Raw genomic sequence first — 25712 nt, forward strand, 5'->3', positions numbered from 1 at the left:
ATGAGTTACTTAGACAAGCACGTGTTTCAGGGGTACTGTGGCCACCATTTGCTGGAATTAAGGCCAAAATAGCCCCTGAGGCTTGAATAAGAGAGCAGAGAAATAGTGTACACCTTCAAGAGCCAAGGAAACCCACTGTCCAAAGGCAGTGTTCACAGCAATGGGATCACTCAAGAATCAGGCCATAATGGTGATGATAATGTTGAGTTTATAAAATAAAAAGGGGGGTTTAGTGTTTTAGGTTTGCACTTGTTAACATTTTAAAAGAATGAATATTTGAGGAAGTCAGATTTTTTTAAGTAGAAGCTAGGACCAGCTAGAGAAGCCTAAAAATTATAGACGAGCTGAGTACTACTGATATTTTTCAGATTATGAATGATTTAGCCCACACAGTTAACTAAATGGAAGGGGGGTATTACAGAAAAAAATGCTGCTTCGATACGAGGGCAGTATACAAAGAATGCAGTACACAAAGCCAGAGAACGTGTGCATGCGGGGACCACAGAGAGGAGCTCTCTCTCAGGAATCCAATGATTTTACACTGAGACACAGGCATCTCATCTCAAGTCCTTCTGGGAAGTGCTGGGCACACACAATGCTCAAAAATCCCCAATAGTCACCCAATCGATCATTAAGGTGTACAGATTTATTCAACAGGAAACTTTTGTTTTTAAATAAACACTGGTGCAGGGGCGCCTGGCTGGCTCAGTCAGAGGAGCCTGCGACTCGATCTGGGATCTCGTGAGTTCGAGCCCCATGTTGGGGGTTGGAGATCACTTGAATAATCACTGGTGAAATGGAGAAGTCATAAGTATTTTATTTAGCTTAAGTCCTCTTAATTCAATAAAAGGAAATCATTCAAAATTCTAAAGGCAAAAAGTACATCATACCTCATTTTTCACTTGCATGTTCTTTGTTTCAAAAGGTGATTTACTATCTTCACGTTTGTGGAAACTGAAATAAAGCAGTTGATTATAATACTTATAGTACAGAGCCAATTAAGAGTAGGGGCCACAATGATTGAGTCTCAATCATCAAAATCCAGAAGGAGAAAAACAGCTTCCTTCAGAGAGTATCACAGTAGTAACAAAGCAAAATAGTCCAAGGCTGGCTATGCAACAGTCTACCCCCGTGTGCGGGCTTGCCTCTTCCAAAGCCACCTAATTAAAGGGACATACACAGCCATGATCTCCAAGCCCCAGCTTTCTTATCTACAAAATGGAGATAATCCCTACATGACCTCAACAGTTTGGAGGATCGAATGAACTTATAGATGTGAAACTGCTTTGTAAACTGGTATATGCCATGCCAGTAAAATTTTCATATTTTAAAATCACAATTCATGAGGCACTGTGAGAGTTCTACCTTATCAAAATTCAGGAAAGAACACATGATTAAAAGGCATTCTAAAGCTCTAATTATTACAAACACAAACTTAAAAGTTCTAACTCTGAATATGTACTAATAAAATTATATTCATGAAAACTCAGTCCTAAATTTGTAAGCTCTTCATGTCAGATTTGCATCCTTTATGTTACACCTCAGTAAATAAAATAACAACTTCTACATAGTTATGGCCTGCTTACCTCATTTGATCCTTACCACATCAAAAAAAAAATCCTCTTAAATATTCTCTAATGAATAAAAATTATACTTACTTTTGTTGAACAGGTTTGCACACGATGCTGTGTGCTGACCAGTCCCTTCTCTGGCATGCTATGGAGCAATAGTATGTCTGCTTGCACTGTGAACACCTCAGCGATCCTACAGAACACAGCCCGTAACATCACCAGTGTTTTACTCCAAGTATTTGTTGCTGAGAGCAAGACATTTTCAAAGACCAGACATATCAATCACTATTCTATTAATCACATCAAGAAGATTACTTGAAGAGGATTATGCTGTTTATGATTAGGCGTTAAGATTAAATTCTTAAAGCTCTCTCAAATTGCAAATAGGAATGCAAAGGTGAAAATGAGGAGGACAGACTGAAAACCTAACTACCTTAAAGTAGAGCCCAGAACATTATAAAAGGAACAATCAAAGGAAATAGAAAATGTGTGGTAGTGAAAAGAGACTTGTGCAAGCAGACTCTGACATGGCTTATTACCTCGTGCCATTAAAAAAAATACAAAACAAAAAACCAATGAAGAGAATCACACCCAGAAAAACCCGGGAGGTTTTTTAAATAAAGTATTAAAAAATCCTATGAATATACAGGCAGAAAAAAAACACATAAAACAACAACAACAACAAAAAAAACCAGGCTGGCCTCAAATGCTTCTACTCAAAAAAAGAAAAAAAAAAAAAACAACTAAATAACCAAATAGCCAGTAAGCACATGAAATACTGCTCAAGATCATTCACTGGTCATGAGGGAAATGCAAGTTAAAACCACAATGAGATACCAGTACACACCCATGAGAAGGGCTAAAGTTGAAAAGATCAACAGCACCAAATGACAGAGATGTGGAGCACGCAGAACTCATTATCATTGGGAATGTAAAATGGGACAACTACTTAGGAAAATGGCTTGGCTGTTACCTACTCTTTGACTCAGCAATTATACTCGTAGGTATGTTCCCAAGAGAAATGAAAACCTATATCCACACAAGGACTTATACAAAAATGTGGAGAGAGCTCTATTCATAATAGCCAAAAGCTAAACACAAACTTAAAGGAAGCAAAAATGTTCAATAAAAAAACAGATACACTGTGATATAATCATACAACTACTACTCAGCAACAAAAAATAGTGTACATAGAACATGTACTAATATCAAAAATACTATTCTAAAAGAAAAAAAAAGCTTTACACATAAGAATCAATAAGATACCATATATATGAAGTTCTAAAAGTGGCAAAATTAATTTATGGTTAAAAAAAAACCCACTGTGGTTGCCTCCAGCATCCAGAGAGACTAGAAGGGGCTAGGAGGGAACTTTCTAAGAAGATGGAAATATTCTGTATCTTGATAGGCGTGTGAGTTTGTGCATGCCAATGCATGTACATTTTATCACAAACAAAACTACAGGAAATAGTAATCGAGTAAGGAAGCAGCAAGAGTGGAAAGGTATGGATGGATGAACAAGAACTGTGGGCTGCTGGAAGCTGCTGAAGCAGAGAGATGGGTATACAGCACAGATACACTATTCTGTTCATACTTAATATTTTTGAACTTTCCATAGTAAAAATATTTTCAAATGTGTGAAAGAGACATGTTAGGGAAATATGCTTACCAAACAGGCCACAGCGATGGCAAGTTGTTGACCGAAAAGGAGGTCCTAAGGAGTTGAAGAGTGCTGAATTATTTATGGACAAGGAATTCTCAACCAACTTGTGTATTTTTTTTGACTTTGCAGGAGGCACGTTATTGCTAGGCTTCTATTAAGAAAAGAGAATAGCAATATTAAAACTTGGTAGTAATTTTTTTGAAATACTGTATTTGGGATTTCCTCTTCTGGACAGATAAAAGAGATGTACCTTTCCCTATTCCTCCCATTACATGCTACTAAAAAACCCTGGACTTATATATAAACAAACATAAGCTGATTTTGACAAGAAGGCAGCAGACAGGCTAGGAAACTTGGGACCCAGAGAAGAACAAGACAATGAGTTTCTTGATTTTTCGTTTTGCTTCACATATCCCAGACACGGTGCTGGAGAAGTCAGCAACCCAAAATGCCAAACAGTACAGATAATGAAGTCCCCAACAGAAAGTGTACTCTCTTTAGCCAAAAGACCAGGAAACAGGCAGCCCAGCAATACAGAAAACCAATACCTGTTCTACCCTAGACAAACACCACAGAAAATACTGTGGCCCTGTTCTAGAGCAGGGAGCTGGCACTTTATCCCTGGGAGTCTCCCCATAAAGACCATGTGGGGAACCTGGACTTCCACCCAGCAGGTACGAGTGTTCCCCCTACCCCAACCACCATCATTGGGGTGGTGGAAGAGGAGACCCAGTGGACAATCAGAACTTTTCACCACCATTCAAAAGTAATGAGTGTCTCTCAACTCTCCCCCTCTAATTCTCCTCCCTGGCCCACCTACTCTCTTCCCACTCCATCCCACTCCCATATCAGTAAAGAGGCACTCATAACTCCCAGCCAGGGAGGAGGTATCACATGAGGCCTACCTGGAAGCTGGAACTCCCACCCTCACCCCAAAGCAAGGGAGAGCACCATCTTGAGTGCCAACTGAGGCTGAGTGGGGCACCTGGACATCTACTCCCACCTGGCAGCACCCACCTTCCTCTGGTATAGGGTCAGAGGAAGCTAGCTAAAACAAAGTTTAAATAAGATACAGAATTTCATTAATACCCCAAATGTGCCAGTTTCAATAGAAAATAACTTGTCTTACTAAGAAAAAGGAAAATCACAATTGAATGAAAAAAAAAATACCAACATCAAGACAACAGAAAAGTTTGACAAACATTTTAAAGCAGCCATCAATACTTCAATAAGCAATTATGAGCACACTTGAAACAAATGAAGAGTCTCAGCAAAGAAATAGAAGATATAAAGAAGAACCAAATGGAAGTTTTACAACTGGAAAGTAAAACAACAACAACAAAAAACACACAACGAGGGATGCCATGGCAGAATGAGAGAATAGAGGTAAGGATCAGTAAACTTGAAGACTGAACAATAGAAACTGCCAAGTCTAACAAGAGAGAAAAAACAAAGTGGAGAAAAGACTAATTAACAGAGCCTCAGAGACCTATGGGACTATAACAAAATATTTAACATTCATGTCTTTGGAGTCCCAGGAGAGGAAAAAGGCAGGGTGAAGTAGTTCTCAAAAAAAATGCCCCATACTTATAAAATTTGGCAAAAGATACAAATCTACAAATTCAAGCTGAGCAAGTCCCAGACCAAATTAAAGAAATCCGTACCAAGATGCATGTAGTCAAACTTCTTCAAGCTAAAGACAAAAAAGATTAAAAGCAGAGAAAGGGAAAGGACATCTTACTTACAGGGGAAAAAGTAATTCAGAAGAGAATAGATTTCTCAACAGATACCACAGAGAGCAGAAGGAAGTAATACATTTTTCAAGTGCTGAAAGAAGAGAACTGTTAGCTGGGAAACTTATCCAGGAAAAGTATCCTGCAGGAATAAAGAAGAAATCAAGACATTCCCAAATGAAAGAAAACTAAGAATTTGTCACCAGCAGACCTATCCAAAAAGAATGGCTAAAGGACGTTCTCTAAATATAAAGGAAATAAAGGAATGTTGGAACAAAAGGGAAGGAAGAACATATTAAGCAAAAATACAATAAGCATTATAGACTTAATAGAATAGAAAAAAATTGAAGTAAAATGAAACTGAAAAGAGAAATAGACAATACATAATTATAGTTAGAGACCTTAATATCCCTGTCTCAACAATTAACTACATAGAAAATCAGCAAGAATACAGAAGAACTTGAGATCACCATCAACTAATGGATTCTGTTAGACATTTATAGATCATTCTACCCACCACAAAATGGACATTCTTTTCAAGTGCTAACAGAACATATATTAAGACCACACACTGGGCCATAAAGCAAAGCTCAACAAATTTAAATCACACAGAGGGTGTTTTTCAACCACAGTGGTCTCAAACTAGAAATAAGTAACCGTAATTAAATAATCTTCAAACATTTGAAAACGATGTACTTCTAAACAACTCATGAGTCAAAGAGGAGGTCTCAAAGGAAATTAAAAAAAAACGCTGAACTCATAGAAAATGAAAACATAACAAATCAAAATTTGTAAGACACAGTTAAAGGACTGCCAAGAGGTAAATTTATAGCACTAAGTTCACACATTAGAAAAGAGGGAAAGTCTCAAATCAATAATCTAAATTCCCATCTTAAGAACCTAAAAAGTAAGAAAAAAACATGCCCAAAGCAAACAGAAGCAAGGAAACAAAGATAAAAGGAGAAATCAATGAAATTAAAAATAAAAACTTGGAGAAAATAGAAAAATCAATGAAACAAAGACCTGGTTCTTTGATAAGACCAAAAAGGGGGTACCTAGGTGGCTCAGTAGGTTAAGCATTGGACTTCAGCTCAGGTCATGATTTCAGGGTCCTGAGATCAAGCCCCAGGTCAGGCTCCCCACTCAGCAGAGAGACAGCTTCTCCTTCTACCTCTCCCCCCCACCCCGCCTCTCCCCCCCACCCAGCTCCTACACACACTCTCTCTCTCAAATAAATATTTAAAAAAAAGATCAATAAAATCAATCTAGCAAGACTGTTTGAAAAATAAACAAGACAGAAATTACCAATATCAGGAATGAAACAATGTATACCTTACTATAGACCCTGAAGACATAAAAATAATGGAATACTTAGAACAACTCTACACATTCAGATTTCATGACGTAGCCAAAATGGACCAATTCCTCAAAGACCACAAATTATCACAATATGAAAAAGATAATATGAATAGTCCTATAAATATTAAAGAAATTGAATAATCTTAAAACACCAAAAAAATAAATCTTCACACTTACATGGTTTTCACTGAAAAATACCAAATGTCTAAAGAATTAACACCAGTCCTATACAACTTCTCTTTCAGAAAGGTAGTATTACCTTGGTTCCCCAACCACACAAAGATAGTAAGAAAGAGAAAATTATAAACTGCTTATAAAAACAGATGTAAAAATCCTACTCAAAATGATACCAAATATAATTCAGCAATATACAAAATTAACTATACACCATGACAAAGTGGAGTTTATTCCAGGGATGCAAGGCTGGTTAAATATTTTAAAACATCAACAAAGGGGCACCTGGGTGGTTCAGTCAGTTATTCAGCTCAGGTCATGATCTTGGGGTCCTGGGATCGACCCCCACATCAGGTTCCCTGCTCAGTGGAGAATCTGCTTCTCCCTCTGCCTCTCCCCCCAACCCCCGCTTGTGCTCTCTCTTGTGCTCTAATAAATAAAATCTTTAAAAGATAATTAAAAAATAAAAAATCAATGTAATCCACCATATTAACAGGTTAAAAGATCAGGTATCAATGGATGAAGGAAAAGCATTTAGAAAAGCTCAACACCTAGTCATGATCAAAACTATCAAAAAAGTAGGAAGAGAAAATTTCAACAAGTTGATAAGGATCATCTACAAAAATCCCATAGCTAACAATACACTTAATAGTGAAAAGACTCAACGCTTTCCACTGAGTTTGGAAATAAAGCAAGATATCCACTGTCACCATTCTTACTCAACACAGAGCTAGAACTTCCAGCCAGTGCAATAGGCTAAAAAAAAAAAAAAAAAAAGGAAATATAAAGCATATATACTGAAAATAAAACTGTTCCTATCTGCAGAAGATAAAATTGTCTATGTAGAAAATCCCAAAGAACCTACAAAAAAAATTCTCAAGAATAAGTGACTTCAGTAAAGTCACAGTGTACAAGAGAAACATGCAAAACCATATTTATATATATTAACAACGAACCTGAGGATATGTGGAAATAGAAACTATAACAGCATTTACAATCACTAAAAAAAAAAAAAAAACATGTGTAAATATAACTGTGCATAGAACATATAAGCTGAAAGCTACGAAGTGGAAGAAATCAAAGAAGATTTAAATAAATGGAGAGATTACATTCATGGACTGGAAGATTCAACACAGCAAAGATACTGATAATCCTCAATCCTTATACAAGTTTAAATCAATTACTATTGGGACACCTGCGTGGCTCAGTCGTTTAAGTGTCTGCCTTTGGCTCAGCTCAGGTCATGATCCTGGGATTGAGTCCTGCATCGGGCTCCTTGTTCGGCAAGGAGCCTGCTTCTCCCTCTGCCTGCCTCTTCCCCTGCTTGTGCGTGTGCGCACTTTCTCTCCCCCTCTCTCCGACAAATAAAATCTTAAAAAAAAAAAATCAATTACTATCAAAATCTCAGCAAGACTTTTTGCAGATATGGACAAGATTATTCTAAGATGTATACTGGAAGGCATAGGAAATATACTAGCTAAAACAATTTTGAAAAAAAAAAAAGTGGCAGAAATCACTGTACCCAACTTCAAGACTTATTACATAGCACCAGTACTGTGTGATAATGGTGGAGGGATATATAAAAAAATTTTTTTTTAAGATTTTATTTATTTGAGAGAGAGAGAATGAGAGACAGAGAGCATGAGAGAGAGGAGGGTCAGAGGGAGAAGCAGACTCCTTGCTGAGCAGGGAGCCCAATGTGGGACTCGATCCCGGGACTCCAGGATCATGACCCGAGCCGAAGGCAGTCGCTTAACCAACTGAGCCACCCAGGCGCCCCTGGTGGAGGGATATATAGACAGGTCCATGGAAAATAGAATAAATATGCCTAATTTTTGACAAAAGTGCAAAAGCAATTCAGTGGTTCAGTGGAGGAAATATAGCATTTTTAACAAATGGTGGAGAAATTGAAGAAAAACAAACCAAACTTCAAATTAACTCAAAATGGACCACAAATCTAAATATAAAACTATAAAACTTTTTGGAAAAAAAGCCCCAAATTTTCTGGATCTGAAGTAGCAAAGAATTTCTAGACCTGACACAAAAAGCAAAATCCATAAAAGGAAAAGTGATCAGGACATCATTAAAATTAAAAACTTGTGGTCTGCTAAACCACAACTCTGGTAAGAGACTGAAAAGACAAGCTACAGACTGGGAGAAATCATTTGTGAATCACATATTTGACAAAAGATTAGAACTTAGAACATATAAAGAACTTTCAAATCGGAGTAAAAAAAAAAAATCCAAATTAGAAAAGGGACAAAATACATGAGTAAACATCTCATCAAAAATGAAACAGAAATGGCAAATATGCACATGAGAAGATGTTTATCACTAGCCATTAGGGCAACAAAAATTAAAACCACTACAAAGTATCACCACATGTCTATGAGATTGGGAACAATAAAACCACCACCAGCACCACATGCTGGTGTGATGCTGCAGGTATTCTCAGTGGGAACATGCAATGGTATAGCTCTGCTGGAAAATGCTTCAGTAGCTTCATAAAAAACTAAATATGCAATACTCCATGACCCAGAAATTGCACTCCTGGGCATTTAACCCAGGGCAGAAACAAACAAAAACAAAAAACTTATGTTCACATCAACCTTGCACATGAAGGTTTATAAGAGTTTTAACTGTAATAGCCCAAAACTGGAAACCGTGCAGGGGCACTTCCAATATGTGAATGTTAAACCACGGACTACTTTTCAGCAATAAAAATAAAACTACTGATACAACAACCCTAGATGAATCTCCAGGGAATTATGATGAGTGAATATATCCAATCCCAAAAAGTTACATACTGTAGGATTCCATTTATATAACATCCTTGAAATGACAAAACTTTGGATGTGGATTAGATTCGTAGCCTCCATGGGTTAAGGAGGTGATAGGGGCAAGAGGGAAATGGATATGACCATCAAAAACATGTAAGGGAAAGATGGAAATGTTCTGTATCTTGACAGTATCACTGTCAACATCCTGGTTATCATATTATACTAAATTCCGCAGCACATCACGCAGGGAGAAACAGAAACAGCTACACAGGATCTGTATTATTTCTGCATGTCAATTGCAGGGCTGCACTTACAATGGCATAGCTTACTACAATCACCTAAAAAGAACTGATTTTTTTTTTTTTTAAAGATACTAGGATAAAGAAAAGGAAGCTTGACCTTCACTAATATCTGAAAATTGAGTAATTCTTCATTAACACAATACAAAATATGTTTAGAATCTTTTACACCCAAACAAAAACACAAAATAGAAAAAAACCAAAACCTTACACTATTTACTTCTTTGGGTGGTGAACTGTTTCCAACATTTAATGGTGACATTGAGTTTCCTGGAGAGAGAAAACATAAAAGTCAATATTACTTTATTCCTGAAAATGTACAATATCATAATAGATATTCAAATAACAAAGCTATACCATAATAGCCTTAAACCTAAACTACAAATAAGCAACAACCTACTTTTTCTAATGAAAAATAAGGATTTGTTTGAAACTTAATTACTATTCCTCTTATAGTGAATTTATCTCCATTCACTGAGGCAGCAATTCTCAGACTTTTTTGAACCCTGGACTCATTTACACACTTAGAAATTATTGAGAACCTCAAAGAGATTTTGTTTATATGGCCTATGTCTGTCAATATTTATCAATATTAGAAATTAAGGGGCGCCTGGCTGGCTCAGTCAGAAGAGCATGTGACTCTTGATCTCGGGATCATGAGTTCAAGCCCCACATTGAGCATGGAGATTATTTAAAGAAAAAAAAATGTAGGGGCACCTGGTGGCTCAGTTGGTTAAGCATCCAACTCTTGATTTTGGCTCAGGTCATGATCTCAGAGTCCTGAGATTGAGCCTGTGTGGGGCTCTGTGCTGGGTATGGAGCCTGCTTAAAATTCTCTCTCTCCCTCTCCCTCTGCCCCTCCTCCCCATAAAAAACGGTTAAAAAGAAATTAAAATTAGAAATTTTAAACTTCTAAAAATTAAAAACATTCATTTAAAAATAAATGCACTACATTGACATGATTTTTGTTTTTAAACCAACTACATTTTTCAAAGCAAAAAAAAATTGTGAGAAGAGTAGCACTGTTTTACATTTTTGTAATGTTTGGTTTAACTCATGGTAGTTGGATTCACATACCTGCTTTTGCAGTCAATCCCCTGTTGTTGCTTTGGTTGAAGTCTATGAAGAAAATCTGGCCTCTCACAGATACGTGGTTGCAAAAAGTAGTATTTAATAACAGCCTTCTCAGATAATTATGGGTATTTTCCTTTAACATCATGCCAAAACTCAAGTCATAGTTTGAGGGGTAGTTGCAATGTGGAATCTAAAACTTTTTCATAATGTGACACTGGAATCCATTGATTTATCTTGCACTTTAAGTAGATTTTTACCCATGCATGACTGTGCAACATCATGCATTGGTCATTTGGGTAAGACTGAGAAACTCTGAGTTATGCAGATCTTCCAAATGTGGACAGATTTCATTACACAATATTTTAAAAATCATGTGTGTTAGTTAATATCACCACGCATCTCACTGGAAAAGTCTAGGTATTGAGAAGCTGTCACACAGAGTGGCAGATATGGGTTTCCTGAAATTCTCATTTTTGCTCAAAAGCTTGAATTTTATCATTAGCAACAAAATACTGTCAGGTGTTTTCCTTGAAGTGACAGGCTCACTTTGTTCATTTTTGAGAAAATGAATGCGAGATATCTAAATCTGAGTAACTAGAATTTGTCGTTCAAGTAAAAATGATGTTCCAAGAAAAAATTTCCATACGTACAGCTTACAACTCAATCACACACACACTTTTCATACTTCCCTATGAAGCAGAAGTTAGGGGTAATTCCTATTTTCTTACACAAAATACTAAAAATATCTGTACACAAGTGTCAAGATTTAGTAGTAATTCTTAGTGCTTTGTCAAGGACAACCCTCAGTAAGGTTCTGGCTTTGTCTTAACCACAAGTTCACAGCAATGAAAAAACCCAATGACCACTAGCCCAAGCAGGTAGGAGCTAACGAGGCATTACTGGTTTACTCACCTTTGCTTTTGCACCATCGGTGTAAAGTCAGCACAACAAAAAAGGCAAATGATATTTTAGTATTATCGGGAAAATAGTTTTGACCTCTTGGGAAACCCCAGAGGCCCAAAGGCCACGCACCAGAACTACATCACCATAACATTAAAAGATCACATCTGATATACACTCACCAGGCCTCCCCTCCCCATTCAAAACCAGGTTTTTGGAATTAGGACTAAAGGAACAATTTTTTAAAAATCTAATGAAGCAATTTAATATCTTACTGTATCTTTGTGAACATACGATTTGCATAGTATTTTTTAATATGCCAATCTTTAAAAAGGCAGAGTATGTCCTTTCTACATTCCTAGTACAGTTCTCCCATTGTGGGGGGAAAAGCTCATTTGTAGACCTTCTCTCCTCCGGAATCTTTTTTGTGATGAAGCTATTTGGCACCTGGCTTTTGCTTCTAAATCTTTAAATGCAAATGCTATAAGGTAGCTATTTAGTTGTTCTGTTAATAGCACATGAATGTGTGATTACATTCCTGTGATAAGCCAAAGAAACCACCAGAATCAAGAAGTAGTAAGCCTGTAGTTTTCACTCACCTGTTGACAACGTCCTCCTGTCTCCTTTGGATCCAACCACCTCTCCATTGATGCTGTTAGGGTTTGAAGATACTGAATTGTCTTCCTGACTAGCCAAATACTGTTTGGTTTTCTCACACAGCAAAAAATTGTTCTTTTTATTTCCATTCTCTGGGCTTTTCAACCGGAAATTAGGGTGGTTAGCATGTGCTCCAGGACTTCTTAAAGAATCACATGGTGGAAGCTTGTTTTCATTTTTTTCAAAATTAAATGGCTCTGTCATTTTACAAGTAGATGCCTCCAAATTATTTCTTGACATCATATTATGTGGCAATTTAACATTCGAAGAAGTCTATGGAAAGAAGTGTATTTAAAAGGCAATTTTTAATTACAAAAATAGAAGTATTGCAGGCCCAGGTGATTTCTTTTTATGTAACAAGTAATGCTCATGAATAATTCCAAAGCAGAGGTAACCATGATATCACAGCCTGGCCTAAAGGCACAAGAAACAGAAAGATTCTCTATCTGTAAGTACAAACTCCCAAGTTTCACACAATTCAACCACAGACAAAAGACTGACTCAAGAGACATCAAAAGAGTAATCTCAGAATGCGACACCATTTTTTACTTTACAAAGCTTTTGAAACAACAGAATAAAAAAGGACTTTCATGTTTTAAAAAGAAATATTTCCAACCCAGAGCATGCAACTTAATGGTGAAATACAATAGAGGGTATTGTCTTAATCAGGTCATCACCTACCTTTCTAGCCCCTCAGAATCCCTCTACCCGCTCCTACTTTAGACACTAGGCTCCTGAATATGCTGAACCCAGCTCGCAATGCCCTCTCTTCCTCACTGGCCTGGCAAAGTCCTTCCCTCCCAGTCATCCTTCATGGTTTGCCTCAGCTGACCCCTGTTTGCTCTGTTTTTCCCAAGTCCTCTGCTTTGATATCTCCAGCTGAGCTTCTATAAATTGTAACTTGTATCTACTGTTTTTAAGGACTTAACTGCATGCACTTTTCTGTGAAAATAAGGTACATGTATTGTTACAAAGTGCCTCTGAGAAACCTCTATCCAGACTTTATGCTAGCTTGTTGTTTTCCTATTACTCTTAAAAGAATACTAAGTGTCCTGCCCAAGGGAGGTAATAAAAGTGGACAAACTTTTCTTTCTGAGGTTGTGACCTACAGCTTTGTCTGTTGACCGCAGGTAAAACTGCCTATTGTCCCAAAACTGCTCAGGGGGAAAAAAAAAGCCACAGAAAGCTAAACTGGTATGAGTAGTATCTAAATATTGTTTAACATTGTTTTAAAGGGAAGATAAAGAAATAGCAGAAACATCCTCCCTCCTGGTGTCCTAAAAGTTCCATATCATTTGCTTTAAATTAGGCCTACCCTAATCCATGACAATACAGAAAAGATAACGAAATTAAAAAAAAAAAGAAAGAAAGAAATACACAGGCACACTCGAAGAGGGAAACTCTATAGGCCAGATCCTGGGAAGTTCCCTAATTGAAGGCTGCAGATGGGCAGTTACAATGGGAGATCCTGCAGCTGCCAGGGAAAGCACACGTATGGCAGTAAGCACACCCCCCCACACACACAAGGATCAGATCCAGTGAGAAGGAGAATGTTGGGTGCAGTAAGAGACAAATACTACGAAGTTACAAATGGAAAATAACTTCCAGGGGAAACTGGGTGGGGTTAGGAATACTGAGTAACTCCAATGTATAAGAAATATAAAGAATGCACATTAAAATATTAGGGTAACTATCAGAAGAACAAAAACAATGCATAATTTTAAAATTACAGAAGAAAAAATCTCAGTCTAACAGGAAAAAAAAAAGATTCGAGCATGGTCAATGGAAAACATCAAATAAGATGACAGAACGAAACCCAAGTAATCCAATTATCAATGATTTAGTCTCAATTAAAAGAGAAAAAGAGGGAGAAAAACATCCAGCTAGGTGTTATAAAGGCACACATAAAACAAAATTATATGGCAAGTCTGGAAATAATAGAACTAAAACATGTGCTATGCAAATAACCAAAAAAAAAAATGGAATACAAATATTAATAGCCGATAAAAGAGAACTCAATTTTTTATGTGGATGAAAGAAACACTGGAGGAGAGCGATCAGCCAAGAATCAGTGAATCACAATGTCCCTAGATCTATAAAACAAACACTGATTAAAGGAGGAGAAATTGAGGCCACAATAAGGACACACCTGCCTTACACACTTGTCAACAGAGAGAAAACAAGTGATATTTTAGTACCACGATAAACTTGATCTAGTAAGGACCAATACAATCAAGAGCGTTCATTTTTCCAACACTGGGCATATTGGACTAGAAAAGCCACCTCAACTAACTCCAAAAACACTAAAGCCATGCAAAAACACGTTCACCACAGTATATAAATCTCCAACTCAAGTTTTGCTTCCCAGAGAATCAGCCTACAACAACCACATGAGCAGGTAAAGGGTTTTGTTTTTGCTCTTAAAAGTGGTAAAATATCACAAAGGAACTAGCAAACATGACTATATGAAACAAACGATTACAAAAAATAGCAAAGAAGCCAGAAAATAAAGATTAACACAAAGATGGAAAATTCAATATCAAAATTTTAAAAATGTGGGATAAACAGTAAAAACATTCAGATACTGTAGCAGACAATGTAATGGACCCAAAGGCCATCTTCTACCTCTGATTTGCCAGCTTGAGTTAGAGACAATACTGGCCATAATCATTCTTCTGAGCAGAATTTCTCAGAAAGCTCTGTCCTTTCCTGATGAACAGGAACAGACTTGGCTGCAGGATCCCTCACCCCTTTCTTCCTGTAATGTAATCAGGAAGCAATAAGCAAAAAGGAAGAGAGCACACCCTAAGGATGGTAGAGCTGAAAAGTGAAAGCATCTGATGTCTCTGGCGGTATCCTTGAGTCGGAACACCAGCCCTGATCTTCCTATGCTTAGACTCACTGTGGCATCAAATAAACCCAGGAGTTTTCTGTTATTTGCAGCCCAATTGATACAGATACCAATAAAATGTGAGCAAAAGGCATGAACAGAATGCACAGAAGATGAAGATTAGTTGATAAACATAAGGGGGAAAACCTTCAACCTCATTTGTAATAAAAAAATCAAATTAAATAATTATGTATTATATTCTGCCCAGTGTGGGTGTGATTAAAAAGGACACTCACTATTGGGCCTCTGGGTGGCAAAGTCGGTTAAGCGACAAACTCTTGATTTCAGCTCAGGTCATGATCTCAAGTTTGTGAGATTGAGCCCTGCATTGGTCTCTGTGCTCAGTGCAGAGTGCTTGAGATTCTCTCTCTCCCCCCCCCTCCACCCACTCACAGGAACAGGTGCTTGCTCGAAGGCTCTCTCTCTTTCTTTCTCTCTCATATAAATAGATAAGGGGCACCTGGGTGGCTCAGCCGGTTAAACATCTACCTTTAGCTCAGGTCATGATCCCAGGGTCCTGAGATCCAGCCCCAGGTCTGGCTCCCTGCTGAGCAGGGAACCTGCTTCTCCCTCTCCCTCTGTCCCTCCCCCCTGCTCATGCTCTCTCTCCCTCTCTCTCAAAATCTTAAAAATAAAGATAAAATCTTTGGAAAATAAAATGGACACTCATTGCATGGAATATAAATTAGTATGTTCTTATGGGGAGACAATTTGGATATACATACATATACACACCTGCATGTATGTATGTCTATAAATATGTATTTTTAAAAGATTTTATTTATTTTTCAACAGAGAGACAGTGAGAGAGGGAGAAGCAGGCTTCCTGCTGAACAGGGAGCCCGATGCAGGGCTCAATCCCAGGACCCGGGGATCATGACCTGAGGTGAAGGCAGACGCTTAACGACTGAGCCACACAAGCGCCCCTATAAATATATATTCTTAAGGTATATATGTATTTTTTCTTTTCCTTCAATATATATTTATTTTAGAGAGAGAGGCACTCTCAAGTAGACTCCATGCTGAGCAGGGAGTTTGACAAGGGGCTTGATCTCATGACCTGAGCTGCAACCAAGAGTTGGACACTTAACCAACTGTGCCATCCAGGCACTCCAGGTATACATGTATTCTTAAAAGTGTTCTAGCCATTCACCCGGTAACTCTATACCTAGAAATCATCCCATTAAAATAATCCTAAACATTGGGGTGCCTAAGTGGCTCAGTCAGTTAAGCGTCCAACTCTTGATTTCGGCTCAGGTCATGATCTCAGTGTTGTGAGATCAAGCCATGTGTCAGCTCCATGCTGGGCATGAAGCCTGCTTAAGATTCTCTCCCTGTCCCTCTGTCCCTCTGCCCCTGCACCCACTCCTTCTCTCCCCTCTCAAATAATAATAATAATCCTGAACATCAAAAAAGCCTATTTAAAATAGTGAAAAAAAATTAGAGAAAAAAGTTAACTGTGATACCTCTACTAGACAGAATATTAACACTACCATTTAGAATCCTAGTTTTCAAAAACATCGTAAAACATTGTAAGAATAGCAAATGAAAATCAGAAACACTGTATAATAACTGCAAAAAAAAAAAAAATAGCCCCTCCATGTACGCAAGATCAATGAAATACATTAAATTTTAAAAGAGTGTTATGGGGAAGTAGGTTGACAAAAGCAATTTTTAGTCTTTTTCATTTTCAAATTATGTTTTTTTTTTTAAGATTTGACAGAGAGAGAGCACACGCACGAGAGTGTGCAAACACAAGCAGGGGGAGAGGGTGAGGGAGAGGGAGAAGCAGGCTCCCCACTGAGCAGGGAGCAGATGCGGGGCTCGATCCCAGGACCCTGAGATCATGACCTGAGCTGAAGGCAGACGCTTAACCAACCCAGGTACCCCTCAAATTATGCTTAAAAATGAATTACTTTAATAGAAAAAAGCATTTGAAAGATTAAAATATTAATACTGCATTTAAATTAGGCCTATTTTTCCTCAAGTGTGGCTAATCCTAAATCAAGTAAAGGATCAATATTTAAACCACAAAGCTAGGATATAGTCCTTTTCTCAAGACACCAGTGGGACCCTCAATACACAACAGGTAACTCCTGAAATAGCCTTTCCTTTGTCCTTATTTGGTAGGGCTGACAGTCAATCCACAATCAGCTCCTTTCTATCCTGTAGCACAGTTAGCTACAGACAGTTATGTCTGTGTTCTGGATTATTTTAAGTACCTTGAGTGGAGAAACCAGGTTTTATTAGAAACATTAACAAAAAAATACCGATTTCTCATAGCACCTACCATGTTTTGTACGAGGCATTCAAAAGATAATTGTATGACAAAATAATTAAAATGTACTATTGCACTGTTTTCATGACAATCTGCACAGTGAAAATGAAATTCACTGTCTGAAATTACATGTGGCAGTCTTAAATGGAGAATTACATCACGTTATGAGGGTTTCTGAAATTTAACAGCAAAACTTCAAGTCTTACATCCACTCTTCCAAAGTCCAAAAATTAGTAAATAAATTTGACTTCAGAAAAAACAACAATCAGTCTTAGAACTTTAAGCAGCAATTAAAAAGGATTTAAGCTTAAAAAGAGCTCCACCTAGAGTGGAATATGTAGGTTAGAAAGACACCTCACTTGCCTCACCCTATTCAGGAATTTTCATTACAATGCCCAGGGCAAATAGACGTGTAGACCTGTTCTATAACTAGAAGCTTCTAACTTCTTTAATTTTGGACAGCCAACTGTACTGCACTCTTCTTTATAAAATGGTTCACTTCCCAACTGACTGACTCCTGTTGCTGTTTCCATAACCTTTCAAATACCTGAGATGTCTACCATATCCACTTTCCTCCAGGTCCTTCACCAGTTGATGTAACACCTTCCAAGGTCCTCACAAGTCTGGACTTTCGCTAGTTCATCAGAAACCCTCACATAGACATCCTTCTCCTAACTGAGCACAGGACTAAAGATGAGAGCCAACATCCGGTCAGCAGAATCATCATACTACCCCTTACTTTGAAAACTAACTACTTAAAATTACGCACTAGCTTTTGGAGTAGCAACCAGGACTACTGTGAGTACACATAAAACTTGCAGTTACCTAACATCTTTTGGAATTTAATTTTTTTAAAAAATGTGTTTATCATATAAAGATTGCCTTTTTTCTTTTGATTTACAGTCCTATGAATTCTAACACATGTATTTCAACGTTAAAAAACCCCCGTAAGAAAACTGCAATTATCCCTACTTGGCTTCATCCTGTGTCAATCACTGGGCATATGTGAATCTGGAGTGCACAGACACTATTCCATAATGCTGTGCTTCCCAACCTTGGGCTGCTGACTTCTGGTGTCCAGGTACAGGCGTGTTACAGACATCACTGCAAGGGTCATGACACCTCATGGGCTAATCTTACCCAGTTTTAAAACAAGCAGTTTCCCCTATATACAATCTACTATTTTTTTACATGCTACTGGTGATGAATAAAAATGTATTTATAGGGGCGCCTGGGTGGCTCAGTCGTTGGGCATCTGCCTTTGGCTCGGGTCATGATCCCAGGGTTCTGAGATCAAGCCCCGCATTGGGCTCCCTGCTCGGTGGGGAGCCTGCTTCTCCCTCTCCCACTCCCCGTTTGTGTTCCTTCTCTTGCTGTGTCTCTCTGTCAAATAAAATCTTTAAAAAAAAATGTATTTATAATCATCCTCAAATCCAAATTAGTTATATATTTCCTTAACACAAGAGGTTAATTAGGAGGGTCCCCAAATTCCTTCATGTTAAAGGGATCACTGATGTAATAAAAGACCAGTGGAATGGAAGTAACTGCTATAGTTCCACAGGCAAACAGAAGGCCTTGGCTTTGTATTGTCCTTTTGTTCTGTGCTTCATGATCTGACACCAATAAAATGTGAAGCTCCGGAAGGGGCAAACCCTTTCTTGCACTCTCTTGGAATCCTGTTGCCCCTCCATCTGGCCAAGAGCATCCCACAATACACCTGCAACCAGTGACTGTAAGCCCTCTCCTTCCTTCTCAGAATAGAAGCTAGAGTAAAATTAATTCTTACCACAGTGAATTAATTCCTTTAATACCAAAAGTACTTGCAGCAGATACATAGCTATAATTTTCTTTTTCTTCTCTAATGTTTGCTTTTGTTTTCCTGGTAACCACACGCATTCAGAAAGAATGGCTACTCAAAGGAAACATTCAGTTTTTTGGGGTTGTTGTTTTTTTTAAATTTAATTTTATTTAAATTCAATTAATTAACATATAGTGTATTATTAGTTTCAGAGAGAGAGTTTAGTGATTCATCAGTTGTATATAACACCCAGTGCTCATTATATCACGTGCCCTCCTTAATGCCCATCACCCAGTTACCCTATCCCTCTAACCTCCTCCCCTCCCGGAACCCTCAGTTTGTTTCCTATGGTTAAGAGTCTCTTATGGTTTGTCTCCCTCTCTGATTTTGTATTATTTTTCCCTCCCTTCTCCTATGCTCCTGTTTTGTTTCTTAAATTCCACATGAGGGAAATCATAATTGTCTTTCTCTGCTTGACTTATTTCACTGAGCATAATACCCTCTAGTTCCATCCACATCATTGCAAATGGCAAGATTTTTTTGATGGCTAATAGTCCATTGCATACATAGACATTTTCTTTATCCATTCATCTGTCGATGGACATCCGGACTCTTTCCATAGTTTGGCTATTGTGGACATTGCTGCAAACCAAAGAGGTAAAGGATCTGTACTCTGGAAACTATAGAATATTCATGAAAGAAACTGAGGAAGACACAAAGAAATGGGAAAACGTTCCATGCTCATGGATTGGAAAAACAAATATTGTTAAAATGTCTATGCTACCCAGAGCAATCTATACATTCATTGCAATCCCTATCAAAATACCATCAACATGTTTCACAGAACTGGAACAAAGAATCCTAAAATTTGTATGGAACCAGAAAAGACCCCGAAGAACCAAAGGAATGTTGAAAAAGAAAACCGAAGCTGGAGGCATCACAATCCCAGACTTCAAGCTCTTTTAAAAAGCTTTAATCATCGGGGCGCCTGGGTGGCTCAGTCGCTAAGCGTCTGCCTTCGGCTCAGGTCATGATCCCAGGGTCCTGGGATCGAGCCCCACGTCGGGCTCCCTGCTCCGCGGGGAGCCTGCTTCTCCCTCTGCCACTCCCCCTGCTTGTGTTCCCTCTCTCGCTGTGACTCTCTCTGTCAAATAAATAAATAAAATCTTAAAAAAAAAAAAAAAAGCTTTAATCATCAAAACAGTATGGTACTGGCACAAAAACAGACACATCGATCAATGGAACAGAACAGAAAACCCAGAAATGGACCTCAGCTATATGGTCAACTAATCTTTAACAAAGGAGGAAAGAATATCCGATGGAAAAAAGACAGTCTCTTCAAATGGTGTTGGGAAAATTGGACAGCCACACGCAGAATGAAACTGGACCATTTTCTTACACCACACACAAAAATAAACTCAAAATGGATGAAAGACCTAAATGTGAGATAGGAATCTATCAAAATCCTAGAGGAGAACACAGGCAGCAACCTCTTTGACCTTGACAGCAGCAACTTCTTAGGAGACATGTCTCCAAAGGCAAGAGAAACAAAAGCAAAAATCAACTTTGGGACTTCAAGATAAAAATCATTTGCACAGCAAAGGAAACAGTTGACAAAACCAAAAGAACTGACAGAATGGGAGAAGATATTTGCAAATGCTTTATCAGCTGAAGAGCTAGAATCCAAAAATCTATAAAGAACTTATCAAACTCAACACCCAAGGAAACATTCAGTTTTAAAGCTATGGAACTCAATGGTTCAGCAGAACATGAGCTTTAAAGTGGGTCAGACCCAAGTCTGAGCAGAGTCTCATCTTCCTCATTTAGCTATGCTATCTCAGGCAAAATCACTTCATCTTTCTTGGATTCAGTTTCTGTAAAATGTTGCCAATCTTAGTAACTTCCTCATAACTCTGAACTGTGATGATTAAATTCAAGAATGTATGTAAACTACTTAGCACAGTGACCTGTGCTTACTAAGTTCTTCGGAGGCAGCTATTAAACTTTACTTTTAAACCACAAAGAATTTCTTCCTTTCATGTGTAACTACTTTGCACACTGAAATAATCTGAGGATTAAAGCATTCTTACTTCCTTTATTCCTCCAGGTAAGTAAGGGAGACCGGAGCAGATGAAGTAACTTGCCAACCCCCTCAGCGCAAGGGCCCTTACACAGCTGAGCTGAACATCCAGGTCCGATTCCTAGGCCATGCCACTTCCCATTCAATACCCTGAGGGCTCAACAAGAGAACTAGAAGCATCTTCTCATACTCTAGAGGCCAACAGGGCCAACGTATTTATATCAGGGACCCAAGTGCCAAGAAATGCGATTGGCACACAGCAGACACGCTACAAACATGCAACGTGAACCAGAGCCGGTTTACCCGTACCTAGCCAAAGCCATGGTGCATCCACCTTTCCTACAGAAGGTAGGAAGTGGGGGGAAAGTCTATTAAGTGTTAGTGTTGTTTGCACTGCAGCTTTGAGTTAAACAAAAGCACTGACTGAATCCACAAACTAGATTCTTTCAGAGACAAGAGCAAAGAGCTCCTCTATCGGGATGCCAGCGGACGTTCACATTTCGGAGAGTCGTGCCTGGAAGTACTATTTTCCAAACCTACTACAGGGCCCCCCTTTACCCAGGGGCTCAATTCTCACTTCTCTTGCCCCTCCCCGACCACAACCTTCAACCCTAGACCTGCCCTTCCCCAGCCAAGGTTCCAAGGGCTCCTCCACCCTTCCATCCTCTCTCCACTTCCAGGCCCCCGGTGCCCGCTCAACGCCCGACCTCAACGCCCGACCTCAACGTCCAGCGCCCAACGTCCGGTCCCCAACGACCGAAGCCCCGCAGCCCTCACGCAGTCCCTTTCGCTCCCTGCCACGCGCCTGGGAACCCTGACCTGGTAAGAGGCAAAAGGGCCGCTGACCCCGACCCGTCTCTGAAGGCTGGCCGTGGTGGCGTCCACTGGTGTCCGGCAGCCTCGCCGCCCAGACGCGCTCTCTGCGTTCACCCCACCTCCAATGGCTAGCTCTGCGCCAGCGCGGCGCCTGCGCAGTCCGCTCCCACGTGCACACTGCGACGCCCACGCACATCCTCCGCGCGCTGCCTAAACCGCGCTGTGCCCCGGGGGCGGGGGGCGTCGCTGTGCACCAGGGCTCCGTGCTCGCAGTTTCTCCGCCGAGACTATATACTTATTCCAGCTGCTTCTAGCAATGTAGCCCTGCGAACTCGGATGCAGTTCGAGCTCAAAGATGCAGACGGTGTCTCGGTAATGGTCACTTCGGTCGCATTAACCACTTAAAGTCTTACAAGGTTTTTCAAATTAATCCGCTAACTCTGCCTGAAAAGTAAATACAGGTGATCACTTTTTCCCTGACTAAGCACACCTGGTTATATGTTGGTGCCGCTCAAATATTTCTAAACCTTTTTTTGGAGGGGACTAGGGACCTTTCAAACAAATTCGGGAGAAAAATGGTACCCCATGTATTTATCAACTAGTTTCCACATTGTCAACTCACGGTCAGTCTTGTCTGCATCCGTACCCCACGCACACTTCTCCCATTGTTTGGAAGCAAATTCTGACTTGAATCTGTTTTTCTTTGTAATAGGTTTTTTTTAGAACAGTTTTAGATAAAAATTGAGAATTGAGAAGATAGTACAGAGTTTCCCAGATTAACCATACCCAGTTTCCCCTATTATTCATATTACATTAGTAGGGTACATTAACTACAATTAAGGAACCAATATTGATACATTATTACTGAAGTCCAGAGTTTATCTAGATTTCCGCAGTTTTTACCTATTGTCCTTTCTCTGAGCCAGAATTCCATTCAGGATACCACATTATTACATTTAGTTGTCGTGTCTTCTTAGGCTTTTCTTGGCTGTGGCAGTTTTTCAGACTGTCCCTGTTTTGGTGATCTTGATAGATTCCAGGAGTACTGGTCAGGCATTTTGTAAGATGCCCCACTGTTGGAGTTTGCTGTTTTTCTAATGATAAGACTGGAGTTAAGGGTTTTGGGAAGGAAGGCTATAGAGGTAAAGTGCCATTTATCCAGCACCATATCAAGTGTACATCCTGTGAAAATGATTCATGACAGTTGACATTTTCCACCTGTAGGGAGCAGGATGGTGTCACTCGTGTCAAGTAGTGATATAATCAGAAAAGAAGCCAAGGATATTGCAGCTAAGACCAAATATCACCAAAACCAGTATAGACTGGGAGTACCAAGGACTACAACCCGTAAGGCCTAGAAGAACTAGGAGCTGATAATCACTAGAGACAAAAGAGGCCTGCAAAGGCACAAGACTGATTAAACTCTTGTAAAAAGAGGATTTCTACAGCAAACTGCCAGACTCTCTAGACACTGACCCTTCCTCATCTGACCACATTAAAAGGCAACTGCTGTGGACTGTGCCTGATTGATCTCTGAACATAATAGAGATCCTCCACTTTTAAACATATTAAGCAGTAAGTGCCTAGAGCTGGCCTAGACCTGACCAAGTCCTCATAGTAACTGTGCTCACAGACTGACTTGGTTTGATTGATTAAGTTCTTTTTTTTAAAATTTTATTTATTTATTTGACAGACACACAGCAAGAGAGGGAACACAAACAGGGGGAGTGGGAGAGGGAGAAGCAGGCTTCCCGCTGAGCAGGGAGCCAGATGTGGGGCTTGATCCCAGGATCCTGGGATCATGAACTGAGCCAAAGGCAGACACTTAACGACTGAGCCACCCAGGTGCCCCTGATTCATTAAGTTCTTACCCTTATTGTATCTTGTTTGTTGCATAACTTTGTATTGTACTTTGTGTGATGTGTATGAAGCCAAATTAAATGCACAGTGAAATGTCATTGAGTTTAGAATCCTGAACCTGCTTTCAATTGTATTAACCTTACTTTATGAATGAATAAAGCTGACATTGCAGAAAGACACAACTCTTGTACACACCTTTATAACATACTCGAGATACCACCACCTGACTAGTGTTCTTCAGGTTTCTAAAGTTACTCTTGTTTTCCCTCCCTTTGCATATTATACACTTTGGAAGAAAGTTATTACACCCAGTCTACACCTAAGAAAGAGAAGTTATGCTCCCCCTCCTTAAGGGCCAGATACCGAAATTATTTCCAATTTGTTTACATAGGAGATTTGTCTCTTCTCCATTTATTAATATATTTGATCATATATACTGTATATGTATTATTATGAACTCATGTTTATTTTATACTTTAGGTTATAATCCAACACTACCTCATTTCCTTGCTCAAATTTTTCCAATTTTGGTCATTGGGAGCCCTTTGAGTTGGCTCTTGTTATCCTTTGACATATTTCCATCAATGTGGGGTTGTTTTTATTTTTATTTGGGGGCTTTTTTTTTTTAATCACTTTTACTTTTGGGGATATTATATCTTGTTATCTATACATATTTATGTATCTTTAAAAGATAATAACTTTTAAAAGCAGCACCAAAACTTAACAATTAACAATTTAACATTTTCTTAACAACTTCTGAATATCATGAAATTAGTGTTTAAAATATCCAGAGAGTCTCAAATGATTTTTAATAATTGGTATGTTCAAATCAGGCTCCAAACAAGATCCTATATTTGTATTCAGTGATGTATTTTAAAAAGATACTTCCTTTTAATCCTTTTCTTGTAATTTATAAATTGAAGTAATGGCAGTTTTTCTTAAGTTCAATTGTGAGCATATCCCCTTTGGCAAGTATACTTCACAGGTGGTATTGTGTTCCTCTGTAGCATTACATCAGAAGACACTTAATATCTAGTTGTTTCTCTTTGGAGGATACTGAAATTGATCTAGCAGGTTCAAGTGATGTCAGCCCCATCTACCCATTATAAAGTTTTCCACTGGCTTTTTGTCTAATGATTCTAGACTCACTGATGATTGTTACCTAGATCCATTATTTCATTAGGGTTTGCAAACTGCTGATAGTCTGTTTTCTGCATTTATTATCTGGAATTCTATAAAGAACTTTCCCACATTGACTATTTGATTGAGATTCAGTTTGTAACAGGAAAGTTAGGATGCTTGATTCTTTTATCAGTTTTCAGACTGTGATGATTCTTTGGCATCTTCCAAAGGTGACCAGTGATGTTTTAAAAAAATCAACACACATTAATTTTTGACATAGTAGAAGAGTCTCAAATGCTGTTGTTATTATTTTTAATGTTAAATTGTCCTTTGACCAGTGGGCACACTTTTGAATTGTCTCCTGAGTCTTTGACACAACTATTATTTTTCTTCTTTGCTTTCTGATACACATATCTTAGACTTTCTTGCACCTTTCCTGCTCCAGACTTAGAATCAGTCCCTGATTTCCAAGGGGAGTCCAAGTGACTTTTTGTGGGAAATTATATTTAGAAATGATGGAGGATAGGGGTGTGTATTGTGCTGATTGTTATTCCAGGCCTTTTCAGTGGACACTTTTAATGAAAAAAAAAAATACCATGAGTTCATACTGATATTTCTAAATTCAAATTTAGAATTGCAGAATTTTTACTTAATTTCT

The 25712-nt window shown here is 38.7% G+C and overlaps 1 protein-coding gene across 1 annotated transcript in view; it reads right to left on the bottom strand.

Moving 5' to 3' along the window:
• The window catches only part of TDRD1 (tudor domain containing 1), a 51744-nt gene that overhangs the window by 21623 nt on the left and 4409 nt on the right, over nucleotides 1-25712 (bottom strand). The window contains exons 2-7 of the mRNA XM_078076907.1: nucleotides 22076-22223; nucleotides 12153-12483; nucleotides 9791-9849; nucleotides 3241-3385; nucleotides 1659-1764; nucleotides 891-954 (exon numbers count right to left, since the gene is read on the bottom strand). Of these exons, the coding sequence (XP_077933033.1) occupies nucleotides 891-954; nucleotides 1659-1764; nucleotides 3241-3385; nucleotides 9791-9849; nucleotides 12153-12483; nucleotides 22076-22223 (853 nt within the window). The remainder of the gene's footprint in view (nucleotides 1-890; nucleotides 955-1658; nucleotides 1765-3240; nucleotides 3386-9790; nucleotides 9850-12152; nucleotides 12484-22075; nucleotides 22224-25712) is intronic.

This window comes from Halichoerus grypus, chromosome 7 (assembly GCF_964656455.1).
Source record: "Halichoerus grypus chromosome 7, mHalGry1.hap1.1, whole genome shotgun sequence".
In the NCBI taxonomy this organism is placed as follows: Eukaryota; Metazoa; Chordata; class Mammalia; order Carnivora; family Phocidae; genus Halichoerus; species Halichoerus grypus.